Genomic DNA, 17,672 nt, shown 5'->3' with positions numbered 1-17,672 from the left:
AATTAGATAATACATATTTATTTAAGAAGATAGCATTGATAATCGCATCAGAAATGAATGCAGAAATCAAATATTTGTTGTTTGATAACATGTTTTGACATATTCCAGTCATGCTATAATATTTGTTATGTCATATCATCTTAGAAATATTATTTGAAATGCAAACAACAATAATATCCATTATTGTGTGCGTAATTCATATGGCAGCGTGAGAGTGTACTGATCTTCAGTACTTTTTGGTACAAATTAACTTTGTCACAAGATGAGAATTTAATCAGTCTGTCTTTGGTGAACGTAGTCCCATCAGTGGCTTTACCTACGATTCTCTCACCTCGATATTTGTTTCTGACATTGAAATGTTTCAGGCCGTTGTTTCTTTGTAGTGATGTCATACTATATTTTTGGAAATAAAATATCAAAGATGAGATTAATGATTTTGTGGATATATGCTAGAGAATTGGATATGCAGATGTTGAATTATCCCAAGTGATGGGCCACAACGTGATGCCAAATCACAGGAATGCGCTGCTGGGCGTCTTGTGTCAGAGTCTGGATAAGTGAGTTCGGGCGGAAAGTCTCCAGATGTCTCTGAGGTACAAAAGCTCTCCACCCGCTGCCATTTATGAATCGAAGAGCAAATGACATCTTTGGATATTTAAATACTGTCAGAGTTTGTAAGAGTACAGTGTTCTACAAGAGGGTGTTCCCTGTTTACGGTCAATTACTTCATCTTAGTTAACACTTCTGTTCTCAATACTCAGCCACATCCCACCAGCAGGAGCCAATATGAATGACTTCGGATCTATCACCAATGGAACTGGTGTCTTCTGGCTCACTTTGAACTGGTATTTGGACAGAAGAGAGACAAGTCCCACCTTCGTTTGCATCAGTCCGAAACGCATTCCTGAAACAGACAAATGTACTCGCCACATTTTGATGTTAACAAGAAATTTTTTTATGAACATTCTGTGTTTATTTCTACATTTGCATCGACTCAACAGATTATAAGGAACTTCTATTTGAGACCTGTCACTGAAATGAATTTGCGATCTGTTTTTTGTCAATTTTCAACTATGTAGAGTATAGCTTTTCAAAAGAGCACACACACAAATTTGAGGAAATAATTATATTTCATGTACAGATTTTTAAAAAAGGAAGAGACATGGGAAACCACTTAAAGACTGGAGCGCTTAACATTATGGGAAAAACAGTCTGTTGGCACAAGAAAAAGACAAGAAGACCTGAAACATATTATGGTCATTTTTTCTTATGGATGTTAAAAGTAGGAACTCACCAATACAAATTCTGGGTCCCTCTCCAAATGGAAGGTAGACGAAATGGGGCCTCTTCTGTTTCTCTTCTTCACTGAACCGCTCGGGGTCAAATCGCTCAGGTTCAGGGTAATATTTCGGGTCATGGTGAAGAGCCAACACGGGTAAAATAACTTGAAATCCTCTGTCCAAAACAGTATCCGTTCCAGGAATTGTGTAGGGTTTTGAACACTCACGGGCTAACATTGTAAGTGGCGGGTACTTGCGGAGAGTTTCTGAAATAAATTTGTTTTTGTTTGAAATTAATATTAGTTTTTCATGTTACACTTTAAAATTAAACACAGTGGAATTTTCCTACATTATGTAAACAAGCAGATTTAAATAAACTCTATTGACATTCCATTATGTTGCTATTATCAATACTCTCGTATTCACTACTTCAGAATTATTTCTTTACTTATGTTCAAGCCTGTTGCTAATATCAGAACAATCATGAGAACGTTTTCTTGCGTAAACAACAGAAAGAGATCGGTAGTTTACAGAGTGCTACAAAGTTTTATCTTATCTGTACTTCTTCCAGCAGACCTTGAATAAACTTTGAATATTCAAACATAAATAAACACATACCTGTTTGCACATTTATAACTGAATATTATAACATCTTCATAAATATATTCATAGTCATCACTTAGCTGTATGACTGTAATTGCCAACTGTAATGTCATGCAGACATAATAGTGTTATGAGATTTGTCTGGTACTTATTTCACCTGATATAACCTTGTCCAAATAATTCATCTCTTGGATGGCGTCGTAAATGATGTTGCCATCATGTTTCTCCAGAACATCATCAATCTCAGCTCGTAGGTGCTCCTGTAAATCTGGGTTCACTGATAACTCGTACAAGCAAAAGGTCATTGTTGTTGATGATGTCTCGAATCCGCCAAGGTAGAAGACGAAAGCTTGGGCAGCCAGGGAGCCCATCGAAAGACCTACACAGTTTCCTTATTTATAAGTACAAATCAATCATATTATCAACAAACTAACCAACTAAAGTGGTCGCTCAAAGCATTAATGAAATTAATGAACTGATGGAACTAAATATTCTCACGAAACTGAGTTAACAAAATTAAATATGCCAAGTAATGAAGGTGACAAAACTAAATCTGATAGAAAGGGCATTCCTTAGTGCCATGTACCAACAATTAAAACATAATAAGCAGCTAGAATGTTAATAATCTGGTTTCACAATCTAATTATTTTTATTATGTGTAATTAAAAGAAGTGACCGAGCTAAGTAAACCAAATAAAAAAAATAACAATTTCAACTAAGTAACAAAATTACCTGTACAAGATGCTAATCACCAGAACGAAATAACCGATTTTCTTACTACATTTTACAGAGTCTGTTTGGACACTTAAGTAGTATTAATTTTATGGACAAGATATTAAATGTAATGTAAGGTGAATACTAAAAAATATTCATTTTTCATCCCCGATATTTGACACTGTACTGACCCAATTTTACAACTCATTCGCCAACTTAAATATTTCAAAATTAATTTCTCTCATATTGTTTTGATGTTATCTTCCCATCAGGAAGCATTTTCCAAGGCTTGCTTGAACTAACAAAGCATAAGCAAAATGTCTGACAAACAAATAACAACATAAACATCAATTCTTTACCAGTTGCTTAAAATGGACAAAAAGTCAATTTAAACTTGAGAGGTATATAAGATAAGATAATTATATGTTAAGAAGTGTGATTAATCAAGAGCAAATTTAGTTACAATGCTATAAAATTGTAAAGAAGACTTTATAACCGTGTGTTCATACCCTCTGCTGTTTCAGGAACCCCATTCAGTATTTCACCGTTCTGATCCTCAGCTTCCTGGTCAGGATCCACAATGCCCTTATTCTTCAGCTGTATCAAAAGGTCCATGAAGTCATTTCGCTTTACATTGTTCTTCTCTCGATATTCAACTGTTTCCTCCACCATTTTGCGGAAATATTTAGAAACGCCTGAATCAATAACAGATAATTTCAATGTATCTAATACAACAGGTGCAACACCAGCTAAAAGTTCAAGAACTACCTGTTTTAATGATGATTGAACAATTTTTCTTCCCCATTGTCGGAATTCAGCGTTTTCATTCTTGAGGCAATTACATTCGATCCCGAAAGCACAAGACGAAATTACATCAGTACTGAATCTAGCTAGAATGTCCTTAATTTCAATGACATCTCTGTTTTCTGCTGTGTCTTCCAGGCAATGTTGAAGTTCCTCTCCACAGTCCAAAAGTCTTTGGAACATCATTTTCATCTTCCCGGATGTGAAAGTTGGAGTCAGCTTTAACCTTAGGTTCCTCCACCTCTTTCCGGGTAACATAAATAAATGCCCTGTTAAAGGTTCGATTTCTTCATTCATGTAGAAACCACGATCATGAAAAGTGGAGAAATCCTTAACTAGAATGTCCCTAATTAAGTCAGGGTCTCGTAAAATTAAAGATGGTTTCGTAAAAATATACATTCCTCCATACCTATGTCCTTCAAGTTCTTTGTAAATGTCTGTAAGAACATCTCCAACTTGTTTCCGCATCAAGCAGGATTGAGTGAAATTTCCAAATGGAAAAATTGGATCAGCGTACGGTACATTTCGTTTCTTCCAATAAGTGAATGACCACTTAAAATAGATGTATATCACTGACAGAATGCTAGCTATCAGTGTCCCAAGTTCAAGAAGAAGTGACCCAAAAATTAATCCCATTCTTGTTAGTCAGACGCTGAAGTACTTAAAGTGGACCTGTATTAAGAAAAACAATGGAACAATTTGTATTAAAATAATTATTATAAGCTACCATTAATAAGAATAATATCAAAATATATGAAGTATGAAGAAATTAAATGATCGTATAATGGGAGCATAATATCTGACTGTATGACTTTTATATGAATATATTTCAGAAGTAGTGTATATAATGAAATTGCAGATGAGTGTCAACCGTAAATTCTGTTCGACTTCTTTCATGTTGCTCTTATCTAGATCACAAAAAACCTTACCCTACATGAAAGTAAAATAGAGTTTTGAACAATTTCTTTAACAATCACATTATCAAATATGGATCTAATCAATGTCTTTAAATGTCAGAATTTAACAGTGAAAATGGCGACAGATTAAGTATTTCAGTCTGTATTTCATAATACGAGTACATTCCGTCTTGTGACTATTTTTAGTATTTTAAGATCCCAATGCCTTTCCTCCACAGAAAAAATGTTTTAATAACGTTCATCAATAAGGTGTTCATAATTTTGTCTAATCACTCAAACAGACTTAAGCACAAAATTGTTGGTGCATAGGTTACAATATAGTTACAAAATGCAAAGAAACAAAAAAAGAAGAAGCATTACTATTTAAAATTTTGGAAAGCACACCAACATTAACACATACTCTAGAATATGCTATGTACACAAAAATACATGGTCAAAAAGAGTACTACCACTGCTACTACTACTGAAATTAAAAGCAATAATATGTTCAAATTATTATTTTAAAGATGTGGTTTTCCATTGGTCAGTTGCTCCTACCTGTAATTCACAATGTGATACCTTGAGGGGGCGTTCGAGACCGGTTAATATTTAAGGTTAAGGCAATTAACTATCTCTTCTGTAATTTTTTTTAACAGCATGTTTTACGACAGAATGCATTGCAATATCTGTGATGTTGATTACGTCAACATGGCTCTTCTACCACAGTACGTAATCGTAACTACAAACACAGTAAATATAAACTTTGAATATATCTGTGTCTTCGGAGCTGTTACAATGCTTACCAATAGTTACAGCCATCATTTTATTTCACCAGTTATACACGATAAAAAGAAACTACATACCGGTAAATACACCATAGTTTAATTTATGTTACTTTTTACCTTGCTTTATGGAGTCTGCTGTCTTGAATACGACAGCACAAACACTTTTACATGGAGCTACACACACTCATCACCTAACTCAGTATTTCCTTTGCTTATGATAATGTTTGAAAATGGCGGACACAGAGTGCGCGTGTGTGTAAGAGAGACAGATAGAGATAGGGAGGGGGTGACCTTGAAAATATGTAATATAAGTCGTCACTCTAGACTCCACAGCTCAAGGCCAAAGACAAATACTGATGCACAAAAATATTCTATACATTCATTTGAACTGATCTGTACCACGGCTATTTCACAGCTGTTTTGTGCATTCCATGAACAAAGCAAAATGAAAGCATTATGGAGAGACAGCTTCTGTCTAATTCTGCATGAATAACCTGCAAAACTAACAGCCCCATTTTGCTTAAATGTTTCTTTCTATATATCTAGTTTAATTAACATTTCTTCTGCTAATTCAGAGTAGATCTAACAAAATAATAATAATAAAGTATTTATGAAATTTGGAGTATGATTTGAAATAAGAAACAAAAGTGTAGGTAACAACTGTTTCTCATTTCAAACACATAATCGAGGACCTACTTAGGATTATTAAGCCAGACGTCGACTCTTCAGGTAAATTTTGCGTTTGTACCAGAAAATAAACATTGATCACTTCATTATTCTTCCACACTTTCCTCCAAATCTTTTATAGACCAGAAATCCAAAATTACATCAGGAGGGTGTTACACATGTACTTACAAGCAAACTATTTTGTACAGAACTAGCAACCATTACACACAAAGTCTGATATACATACATTAATATAATTACACCACATATTAACCACATTTGGTGCCAAAAACAAGACACCTGCTGAGGTAGGCCACACTTATTCTGCATTATATAATACATATTTATTTAAGAAGATAGCACTGATAATCACATCAGAAATGAATGCAGTAATCAAATATTTGTTCTTTGATAACATGTTTTGACTTATCCCAGTCATGCTATAATATTTGTTATGTGATATCATCTTAGAAATATTATTTGTAAATGCAAACAACAACATCCATTATTGTGTGCGTAATTCATATGGCAGCGTTAGAGTATACTGTCTTCTGTAGTTTTTGGTACAAATTAAACTTTATCACAAGATGAGAATTTAATCAGTCTGTCCCTGGTACACGTAGTCCCACCAGTACCTTTACCTACGATTCTCTCACCTAAATATTTTTTTTTACAAGGAAATGTTTCTGGCAGTTGTTTCTTTGTAGTGATCTCATACTATGTTTTCAGAAATGACATATCAAAGATGATATTACTGAATTTTGTTGTGGTGGTGGTGTTTGAGTACCTCAGTGACCCCAAGAGCTATGCAGGCGGTTGCGTAGCTACTGGTAGGGCCTCCCTAGCCAGATTGGTCGAGGGGGAGAGGTCAGACTAAGACAGGTACCCTGGTCCTCCAGGTTGGGGGTTGGTCGCAAGGCTAACAACCTTGCACCAAAAAAAGGAAGATGTTTCGAAACCTCAATCAAAGCCTTGGACAGATGGACCTAACAGAGGACCAAATGAAAGAGGAGAATTGAGGAGGCCATGGACCGGAGAGCCATAAAAGAAGAATAAAAATTGGTTATGCTGATGTTGAATTATCTCAAATGATGGGCCACAACGAGATGCCAAATCACAGGAATGCGCTGTTGAACGTCTTGTGTCAGAGTCTGGATAACTGAGTTCCGGCGGAAAGTCTCCACCTGTCTCTGTGGTGCAAAAGCTGTCGACACGCTGCCATATATGAATCCAACAGCAAATCATATCTTTGGAAATTTAAATACTGACAGAGTTTGCAGGAGTACAGTGTTCTACAAAAGGGTGTTCATCTTAGTTAACACTTCTGTTTTCAATACTCAGCCACATCCCACCAGCAGCAGCCAGTATGAATGACTTCGGATCTATCACCAATGGAACTGTTGTCTTCTGGCTCACTTTGAACTGGTATTTGGACAGAAGAGAGACAAGTCCCACCTTCGTTTGCATCAGTCCGAAACGCATTCCTGAAACAGACAAATGTACTCGCCATATTTTGATGTTAACAAGAATTTTTTTATGAACATTCTGTGTTTATTTCTACATTTGCATGGACTCAAAAGATTATAAGGATCTTCAATTTGAGACCTGTTACTGAAATGAATTTATGAAAGTGTTTTTTTGTCAATCTTCAACTATGTAGAGTATAGCTATTCAAAAGAGCACACACACAAATTTGAGGAAATAATTGTATTTCACGCACAGATTTTTAAAAGGGGGAAGACACATGGGAAACTGCTAAAAGACTGGAGCGCTTAACATTATGGGAAAAACAGTCCGTTGGCACAAGAAAAAGACAAGAAGACCTGAAACATATTATGGTAATTTTTTCTTATGGATGTTAAAAGTAGGGACTCACCGATACAAATTCTGGGTCCCTCTCCAAATGGAAGATACACAAAATGGGGCCTCTTCTGTTTCTCTTCTTCACTGAACCGCTCGGGGTCAAATCTCTCAGGTTCAGGGTAATATTTCGGGTCATGGTGAAGAGCCAACACGGGTAAAATAACTTGAATTCCTTTGTCCAAAACAGTATCCGTTCCAGGAATTTTGTAGGGTTTTGAACACTCACGGGCTAACATTGTAACTGGTGGGTACTTGCGGAGAGTTTCTGAAATAAATTTATTTTGTTTGATGTTAATATTAGTTTTTCATGTTACACTTTAAAGATAAATAGAGTGGAATCTTACTATGTTATATAATCATGCAGATTTAAATAATCTCTATTGACATTCCACTATGCTGTTATTAACAAAACTCTGGTATTCAGTACTTTGGAATTACTTCTTTACTTACGTTCAAGCCTGTTGCTAATATCTGTGAAAAAGTTTTATCTTATCTGTACTCTTTCAGCAGAGCTTGAATGAAATTTGTATATACATATTTGTTTGCACATTTATAATTGAATATTATAACATCTTCATAAATATATTCATAGTCATCACTTAGCTGTATGACTGTAATTGCCAACTGTAATGTCATGCAGACATAATAGTTTTATGAGATCTGTCTGGTACTTATTTCACCTGATATAACCTTGTCCAAATAATTCATCTCTTGGATGGCGTCGTACGTGATGTTGCCGTCATGTTTCTCCAGAACATCGTCAATCTCAGCTCGTAGGTGCTCCTGTAAGTCTGGGTTCACTGACAACTCATACAAGCAAAAGGTCATTGTTGTTGACGACGTCTCGAAACCAGCAATGAAGAAGACGAAAGCCTGGGCAGCCAGGGAGCCCATTGATAGACCTATAAAGTTTCCATATTTATAAGTACAAATCAATCATATTATCAAGAACTAACCAACTAAAGTGGTCGCGCAAAGCATTAATGAAATTAATGAACTGATGGAACTAAATATTCTCACAAAACTGAGTTAACAAAATTAAATGGTCCAAGTAATGAAGGTGACAAAACTAAATCTGATAGAAAGGGCATTCCTTAGTGCCATGTACCAACAACTGAAACATAATAAGCAGCTAGAATGTTAATAATCTGGTTTCACAATCTAATTATTTTTATTATGTGTAATTAAAAGAAGTGACCGAGCTAAGTAAACCAAATAAAAAAAATAACAAATTCAACTAAGTAACAAAATTACATGTACAAGATGCTAATCACCAGAACGAAATAACCGATTTTCTTACTACATTTTACAGAGTCTGTTTGGACACTTAAGTTGTATTAATTTCATGGACAAGATATTAAATGTAATGTAAGGTGAATACTAAAAAATGTTCATTTTTCATCCCCGATATTTGACACTGTACTGACCCAATTTTACAACTCATTCGCCAACTTAAATATTTCAAAATTAATTTCTCTCATATTGTTTTGATGTTATCTTCCCATCAGGAAGCATTTTCCAAGGCTTGCTTGAACTAACAAAGCATAAGCAAAATGTCTGACAAACAAATAACAACATACCCATCAATTCTTTATCAGTTGCTTAAAACGGACAAAAAGTCAATTATACTTGAGATGTATATAAGATAAGATAATTATATGTTTATAAGTGTGATTAATCAAAGAGCAAATTTAGTTAAGATGCTATAAAATTGAAAAGAAGACTTTATAATGGTGTGTTCATACCCTCTGCTCTTTCAGTAACCCCGTTCAGTATTTCACCATTCTGATCCTCAGCTTCCTGGTCAGGATCCACGATGCCCTTATTCTTCAGCTGGATCAAAAGGTCCATGAAGTCATTTCGCTTTACATTGTTCTTCTCTCGATATTCAACTGTTTCCTCCACCATTTTGCGGAAATATTTAGAAACGTTTGAATCAATAACAGATAATTTCAATGTATTTACTACAACAGGTGCAATACCCGCTAAAAGTTGAAGAACTACCTGTTTTAACGATGGTTCAACAGCTTTTCTTCCCCATTGTCGAAATTCAGCATTTTCATTCTTGAGGCAATTACATTCAATCCCGAAAGCACAAGACGAAATTACATCTGTGCTGAATCTACCTAGAACATCCTTAATTTCAATAACATCTCCGTTTTGAGCCATTCCTCGCACGCAATGTTGAAGTTGCCCTCCGCAGTCCACAAGTCTTTGGAACATCATTTTCATCTTCCCAGATGTGAAAGTTGGAGTCAGCTTTATCCTTAGGTTCCTCCACCTCTTTCCAGGTAACATAAATAAATGCCCTGATAAAGGTTCAATTTCTTCATTCATGTAGAAACCACGATCATGAAAAGTAGAGAAATCCTTAACTAGAACATCCTTAATTAAGTCAGGGTCTCGTAAAAGAAATTGTAGTTTGGTAAAAATAAACATTCCTCCATACCTATGTCCTTCAAGTTTTTTGTAAATGTCTCCAACAACTTCTCCAAATTGTTTCCGCATCAAAGCAGCATCAACGAAATTTCCAAATGGAAAAATCGGATCAACGTATGGTACATTATGTTTCTTCCAATAAGTGAATGTCCACTTAAAATAGATGTAGATCACTGACAGAATGCAAACTATCAGTGTCCCAACTTCAAGAAGAAATGACTCAGAAATTAATCCCATTCCTGTGAGTAAGACGCTGCAGTACTTAAAATTGACCTGTATTAAGAAAAACAATAGAACAATTAGTATTAAAATAATTATTATAATCTACCATTAACAAGAATAATATCAATATATATGAAGTACGAAGAAATTAAGTGATCGTATAAAGGGAGCATAATATCCGACTGTATGACTTTTATATGAATATATTTCAGAAGTATTATATATAATAAAATCGCATATGAGTGTCAACCGTAAACTCTGTTCGACTTCTTTCATGTTGCTCTTATCTAGATATCAAAAAACCTTACCCTACCTGAAAGTAAAATAGAGATTTGAACAATTTCTTTAACAATCACATTATCAAATATGGATCTAATCAATGTCTTTAAATGTCATATCATGCTTATATCCAATTTAACAGTGAAAATGGCGACAGATTAAGTACTTCAGTCTGTATTTCATAATACATTCTGTCTTATGACTATTTTTAGTATTTTAAGATCCCCAAAGCCTTTCCTCCACAGAAAAAATGTTTTAATAACGTTCATCAATAAGGTGTTCATAATTTTGTCTATTCACTCAAACAGACTTAAGCACAAAATTGTTGGTGCATAGGTTACAATATAGTTACAAAATGCAAAAAAAGCATTACTATTTAAAATTTTGGAAAGCACACCAACATTAACACATACTCTAGAATATGCTATGTAGAAAAAAAGACATGGACAAAAAGATTACTACTACTGCTACTACTACTAAAATTAATAGCAATAATATGTTCAAATTATTATTTTAATGATGTGGTTTTCCATAGGTCAGTTGCTCCTACCTGTAATTCACAATGTGATACCTTGAGGGGGCGTTCGAGACTGGTTAATATTTAAGGTTAAGGCAATTAACTATCTCTTCTGTAATTTTTTTAACAGCATGTTTTACGACAGAATGCATTGCAATATCTGTGATGTTGATTACGTCAACATGGTTCGTCAACCACAGTACGTAATCGCAACTATAAACACAGTAAATATGAACTTTGAGTAACTCTGGGTATTCGGAGCTGTTACAACGCTTACCAATAGTTACAGCCATCATTTTATTTCACCAGTTATATACGACAAAATGAAACTATATACCGGTAAACACAGCACAGTTTAATGTATGTTACTTTTACCTGTTTTTCTGGAGTCTGCTGCCTTGAGTACAATCGGACAAATACTTTCACATGGACCTACACATACTAATGACTTAGCTCTATAATTCCTTTGCCCATGATAGTGTTTGAAAGTGACTAACACAAATAGAGTGCGCGTGTGTGGGATAGAGACATGGAGGGGGTAACCTTGAAATTAATGTGAAGTCAGCTCTGGAGACTATTACACAGCTCAAGGCCAAAGTCAGATACTGATGTACAAAAATATTCTGTAGGTCCATCTAAACTCATGTGTACCACGGATATTTCACAGCTGTTTTGTGCGTTCTTTGAACAACGCAAAATGGAAGCATTACGGAGAGACAGCGTCTAACTGTCAGTAATTTTGCATGTTTAATCTGCAAAACTATTGGCCCCATTTCGCTTAAATGTTTCTTTCTATATATCTAGTCTAATTAACATTTCTTCTGCTGATACAGAGTAGATCTAACAAGTTAATAATAAACTTTTTATGAAATTTGGAAAATGAGTAGAAATAAGAAAGAAAAGAGTGTACATAATAAAAGTTTCTCACTCCGAACACATATTCGAGGACCTACTTAGGATTCTTTAGCCGGACGTCTACTCTTCAGGTAAATTTTGCGTTCGTACCAGAAAATAAGCAACTATCACTTCATTATTCTTTCACACTTTTCTCCAAATCTTTTATAGACCAGAAATCCAAAATTACATCAGGAGGGTGTTACACATGTACTTACAAGCAAACTATTTTGTACAGAACTAACAACTATTACACACAAAGTCTGATATACACACATTAATATAATTACACCACATATTAACCATTTTTGGTGCCAAAAACAAGACAGTCTTGCTGAGGTTGGCCACACTTATGCTGCGTTATATCATACATATTTATTTAAAATATAGCATTCGCTTCAGAAATGATGCAGAAATCAAATATTTGTTGTTTGATAACATATTTTGACTTATCCCAGTCATGCTATAATATTTGTTATGTGATATCATCGTAGAAATATTATTTGAAATGTAAACAACAATAATATCCATTATTGTGTGCGTAATTCATATGGCAGCGTTAGAGTGTACTGATCTTCTGTACTTGTTGGTAAAAATTAAACTTTGTCACAAGACGAGAATTTAATCAGTCTGTTTTTGGCGAACGTAGTACCACCAATAGCTTTACCTACGATTCTCTCACCTCGATATTTATTCGTTTTTGAGAAAGAAATGTTTCAGGCCGTTGTTTCTTTGTAGTGATGTCATACTATGTTTTTGGAAATAAAATATCAAAGATAAGATTACGGAATTTTGTGGATATATGGTAGAGAATTGGTTATCCAGATGTTGAATTATCTCAAGTGATGGGCCACAACGTGATGCCAAATCACAGGAATGCGCTGCTGGGCGTCTTGTGTCCAGTCTGGATGAGTGAGTTCCGGCGGACAGTCTCCAGATGTCTCTGAGGTACAAAAGCTGTCCTCCCGCTGCCATCTATGAATTGAACAGCAAATCATATCTTTGGAAATTTAAATATTGACAGAGTTTGCAGGAGTACAGTGTTCTACAAGAGGGTGTTCATCTTAGTTAACACTTCTGTTCTCAATACTCAGCCACATCCCACCAGCAGGAGCCAATATGAATGACTTCGGATCTTTCACTAATGGAACTGGTGTCTTCTGGCTCATTTTGAACTGGTATTTGGACAGAAGAGAGACAAGTCCCACCTTCGTTTGCATCAGTCCGAAACGCATTCCTGAAACAGACAAATGCACTCGCCACATTTTGATGTTAACAAGAAATTTCTTTTATGAACATTCTGTGTTTATTTCTATATTTGCATGGACTCAAAAGATTATAAAGAACTTCAATTTGAGACCTGTTACTGAAATGAATTTACGAAACTGTTCATTGTCAATTTTTAACTATGTAATATATAAGAGAACACACACAAATTTGAAGAAATAATTATATTTCACGTACAGATTTTTAAAAGAGAAGAGACATCGGAATCCACTTAAGATTCTGGAAAAAACAGTCTGTGAGCACAAGAAGAAAACAAGAAGACCTGAAACATATTATGGTCATTCTTTGTTATGGATGTTAAAATTAGGGACTCACCGATACAAATTCTGGGTCCCTCTCCAAATGGAAGGTAGACGAAATGGGGCCTCTTCTGTTTCTCTTCTTCACTGAACCGCTCGGGGTCAAATCTCTCAGGTTCAGGGTAATATTTCGGGTCATGGTGAAGAGCCGACACGGGTAAAATAACGTTACTTCCTGTGTCCAAAATAATATCAGTTCCGGAAATTTTGTATGGTTTTGAACACTCACGGACTAACATTGTAAGTGGCGGGTACTTGCGGAGAGTTTCTGAAATAAATTTGTTTTTGTTTGATGTTAATATTAGTTTTTCATGTTACACTTTAAAATTAAACACAGTGGAATTTTCCTACATTATGTAAACAAGCAGATTTAATTAAACTTTATTGACATTCGATTATATTATTGTCAACACTCTCGTATTCATTACTTTAGAATTATTTCTTTACTTATATTCAAGCCTGTTGCTGATATCAAAAAATTATGATTTTTTCTTTCGTAAACAACAGAAAGAGACTGGTACTTTAAAGAGTGCTACAAAGTTGTATCCTATCTGTACTTCTTCGAGCAGACCTTCAATGAAATTTATATATACAAACATAAATACACACATAATAGTTTTACGAGATCTGTCTGGTACTTATTTCACCTGATATAACCTTGTCCAAATAATTCATCTCTTGGATGGCGTCGTACGTGATGTTGCCGTCATGTTTCTCCAGAACGTCGTCAATCTCAGCTCGTAGGTGCTCCTGTAAATCTGGGTTCACTGACAACTCGTACAAGCAAAAGGTCATTGTTGTTGACGACGTCTCGAAACCGGCAATGAAGAAGACGAAAGCTTGGGCAGCCATGGATTCCATCGAAAGACCTACACAGTTTCCGTATTTGTAAGTACATATCAATCATATTATCAACGAACTAACAAACTAAAGTGGTCGCGCAAAGCATTACTGAAATTAATGAACTGATGGAACTAAATATTCTCACGAAACTGAGTTAACAAAATTAAATGTGCCAAGTAATGAAGGTGACAAAACTAAATCTGATAGAAAGGGCATTCCTTAGTGCCATGTACCAACAACTGAAACATAATAAGCAGCTAGAATGTTAATAATCTGGTTTCACAATCTAATTATTTTTATTATGTATAATTAAAAGAAGTGACCGAGCTAAGTAAATCAAATAAAAAAAATAACAATTTCAACTAAGTAACAAAATTACCTGTAGAAGATGCTAATCACCAGAACGAAATAACAGATTTTCTTACTACATTTTACAGAGTCTGTTTGGCCACTTAAGTAGTATTAATTGTATGGACAAGATATTAAATGTAATGTAAGGTGAATACTAAAAAATGTTCATTTTTCATCCCCGATATTTGACACTGTACTGACCTAATTTTACAACTCATTCGCCCACCTAAATATTTCAAAATTAATTTCTCTCATATTGTTTTGATGTTATCTTCCCATCAGGAAGCATTTTCCAAGGCTTGCTTGAACTAACATAGCATAAGCAAAATGTCTGACAAACAAATAACAACATACACATCAATTCTTTACCAGTTGCTTAAAATGGACAAAAAGTCAATTTAAACTTGAGAGGTATATAAGATAAGATAATTATATGTTAAGAAGTGTGATTAATCAAGAGAAAATTTAGTTAAGATGCTATAAAATTGTAAAGAAGACTTTATAATGGTGTGTTCATACCCTCTGCTCTTTCAGCAACCCCGTTCAGTATTTCACAGTTCTGATCCTTAGCTTCCTGGTCAGGATCCACAATGCCCTTATTCTTCAGCTGTATCAAAAGGTCCATGAAGTCATTTCGCTTTACATTGTTCTTCTCTCGATATTCAACTGTTTCGTCCACCATTTTGCGGAAATATTTAGAAACGCTTGAATTGATCAGAGACAATTTCAGTGTATCCAACACAACAGGCGCAACACCTGACAATACTCCAAGAAATATCCGTCTGAATGATGGTTCAAATATTTTTCTTCCCCATTGTCGAAATTCAGCGTTTTCATTCTTGAGGCAATTACATTCGATTCCGAAAGCACAAGACGAAATTACATCTGTGCTGAATCTAGCTAAAAAGTCTTTAATTTCAATGACATCTCTGTTTTGAGCTGTTTCTTCCAGGCAATGTTGAAGTTGCCCTCCGCAGTCCACAAGTCTTTGGAACATCATTTTCATCTTCCCAGATGTGAAAGTTGGAGTCAACTTTATCCTTAGGTTCCTCCATTTCTTTCCGGGTAGAGAAAATAAATGTCCTGATAAAGGTTCGACTTCTTCATTCATGTAGACCCCACGATCATGAAAAGTAGAGAAATCCTTAACTAGAATGTCCTTAATTAAGCCAGGGTCTCGTATAAGTAACTGTGGTTTGGTAAAAATGTACATTCCTCCATACCTATGTCCTTCAAGTTTTTTGTAAATGTCTGTAAAAATATCTCCAACTTGTTTCCGCATCAAAGCAGCATCAACGAAATTTCCAAATGGAAAAATCGGATCAACGTATGGTACATTACGTTTCTTCCAATAAGTGAATGTCCACTTAAAATAGACGTAGATCACTGACAGAATGCAAACTATCAGTGTCCCAACTTCAAGAAGAAATGACTCAGAAATTAATCCCATTCTTGTGAGTAAGACGCTGCAGTACTTAAAATTGACCTGTTTCAAGAAAAAAGAATAGAACAATTATTATAAGCTACCATTAACAAGAATAATATCAATATATATGAAGTACGAAGAAATTAAGTGAGCGTATAAAGGGAGCATAATATCCGACTGTATGATTTTTATATGAATATAATTCAGAAGTAGTGTATATAATAAAATAGCAGATGAGTGTCAACCGTAAACTCTGTTCGACTTCTTTCATGTTGCTCTTATCTAGATCACAACAAACCTTACCCTACATGAAAGTAAAATAGAGATTTGAAGAATTTCTTTAACAATCACATTATCAAATATGAATCTAATCAATGTCTTTAAATTCCATGTCATGCTTAAATGGAATTTAACATGAAAATGGCGACAGATCAAGTATTTCAGTCTGCATTCATAGTACATTCTGTCTTGTGACTATTTTTTGGTATTTACAATTCTTCCACGTAACTCAATCTTGAGGAGACAAGCACATCATTACTATTGCTATTAGTTTTAAACTGAAAAGTAATCAAATGTTAATTGTTTTAACACGAGAACAAGGACTTTATAAACTACAACAATTATGCTTTAATTTTACCGAAACATTGCTCTTTCACTGCAGTATCATCATTTTACTTCCGATGAATTCATACTAAATACAAATGAATGTATTACAGTTTAGTTTGTTAGCTTTACCTGTCCACTGGAGTCTGCTGGCTTGTTAAATAAACTCTCTGATGAATATACGTACACTTACTTTGTATCTCCGTAATTCTTTGACCTGCGATTATCTGTTCAGAGATAAGACCTCAACATGTGAAAGAAATAATCTTCAGATTGATGTGATACCATCTCTTGAGTCAGCATTACACAGCTAGTTTATAATAAATATTCCTTAAAGCCAGAGTTTCAAGATTTAACTAAAATTCCAAGGACTTCAGAAATCATTATACAGCATAAAAATAAAGGTAGCCTTTAATAGTCTCTTCATTTTTCTCATATTTTAACTCCGATGATAATGGCTCGATTTCGGTTAAATTTAGTATTGCGTATCTACGATGCATGCAATTTAATTGATTCAAAGTGCTGCAATATGAAACCTAATTTACATGGGCTAATAAAGTATAAATCTGTATTTGATAATCAGACCTAGTTTAATGTCTCATTGGAGAATGGCTTTCCATTAATTTTCTATGCTATGAGCTGTAGTTAATGTGGCCCTTTAAACACACTTTCCTTTAGACGTGCAATAACAATCACATGCTTATAGGAAGACATCTACGCCGTATGTCTGTGGCTCATAATTGTTTGTTGGAAGGCATTGCCATAGTAACAGTCTCGTGCCTTGACACCCTTTTTTTATTGAGTAGGTAGCCTTCAAGCTGATGTAATTTAAAGAAAGTCAGCATGTAAAATATCTGATTAACGTAGTGAGATCATGCTTTAAGAATGCATGATATGTACT

At 34.7% G+C, this 17,672-nt stretch overlaps 3 protein-coding genes across 4 annotated transcripts in view; all 3 read right to left on the bottom strand.

Annotated features, from left to right (window-relative positions):
- The window catches only part of LOC110831533 (putative cytochrome P450 6a14), a 5,931-nt gene extending 210 nt beyond the window's left edge, over positions 1 to 5,721 (bottom strand). Inside the window, exons 1-5 of the mRNA XM_087344216.1 lie at positions 5,200 to 5,721; positions 3,107 to 4,073; positions 2,041 to 2,262; positions 1,295 to 1,546; positions 1 to 904 (exon numbers count right to left, since the gene is read on the bottom strand). The exon at positions 1 to 904 is cut by the window's left edge and continues 210 nt beyond it. Coding sequence (XP_087200342.1) covers positions 732 to 904; positions 1,295 to 1,546; positions 2,041 to 2,262; positions 3,107 to 4,037 — 1,578 coding nt within the window. The 5' untranslated portion in view covers positions 4,038 to 4,073; positions 5,200 to 5,721 and the 3' untranslated portion in view covers positions 1 to 731. The remainder of the gene's footprint in view (positions 905 to 1,294; positions 1,547 to 2,040; positions 2,263 to 3,106; positions 4,074 to 5,199) is intronic.
- Positions 5,722 to 5,855: 134 nt separating this feature from the next.
- LOC147874604 (putative cytochrome P450 6a14) lies at positions 5,856 to 11,594 on the bottom strand. Of its 2 annotated transcripts, none has more exons than XM_087344214.1 (5): positions 11,444 to 11,594; positions 9,357 to 10,323; positions 8,292 to 8,513; positions 7,625 to 7,876; positions 5,856 to 7,232 (listed from the first exon to the last, which is right to left on the bottom strand). In XM_087344214.1, exons 2-5 carry the CDS (start codon positions 10,285 to 10,287, stop codon positions 7,060 to 7,062), a joined length of 1,578 nt encoding a protein of 525 aa, XP_087200340.1. In that variant the 5' UTR covers positions 10,288 to 10,323; positions 11,444 to 11,594; the 3' UTR covers positions 5,856 to 7,059. The 2 variants fall into 2 exon arrangements, with proteins under 2 accessions (XP_087200340.1, XP_087200341.1); XM_087344215.1 differs by lacking the exon at positions 11,444 to 11,594 and having other exon boundaries at positions 9,357 to 9,938; positions 10,061 to 10,201.
- Positions 11,595 to 12,098: 504 nt separating this feature from the next.
- Positions 12,099 to 16,264, bottom strand: LOC110831536 (putative cytochrome P450 6a14). Its single transcript, XM_087344217.1, has 4 exons — positions 15,262 to 16,264; positions 14,196 to 14,417; positions 13,565 to 13,816; positions 12,099 to 13,199 (listed from the first exon to the last, which is right to left on the bottom strand). The coding sequence occupies exons 1-4, from the start codon at positions 16,190 to 16,192 to the stop codon at positions 13,027 to 13,029; spliced, it is 1,578 nt and encodes a 525-aa protein (XP_087200343.1). The 5' UTR covers positions 16,193 to 16,264; the 3' UTR covers positions 12,099 to 13,026.
- Positions 16,265 to 17,672: the final 1,408 nt, after the last annotated feature.

This window comes from Zootermopsis nevadensis, unplaced genomic scaffold (genome assembly GCF_977971745.1).
Source record: "Zootermopsis nevadensis isolate Lab colony 2312 unplaced genomic scaffold, Znev_1.0 Znev_ptg000007l, whole genome shotgun sequence".
Lineage (NCBI taxonomy): Eukaryota > Metazoa > Arthropoda > Insecta > Blattodea > Termopsidae > Zootermopsis > Zootermopsis nevadensis.
The sequence above is the reverse complement of the archived record's forward strand: the minus strand, read 5'-3'. Positions and strand labels throughout refer to the sequence as shown.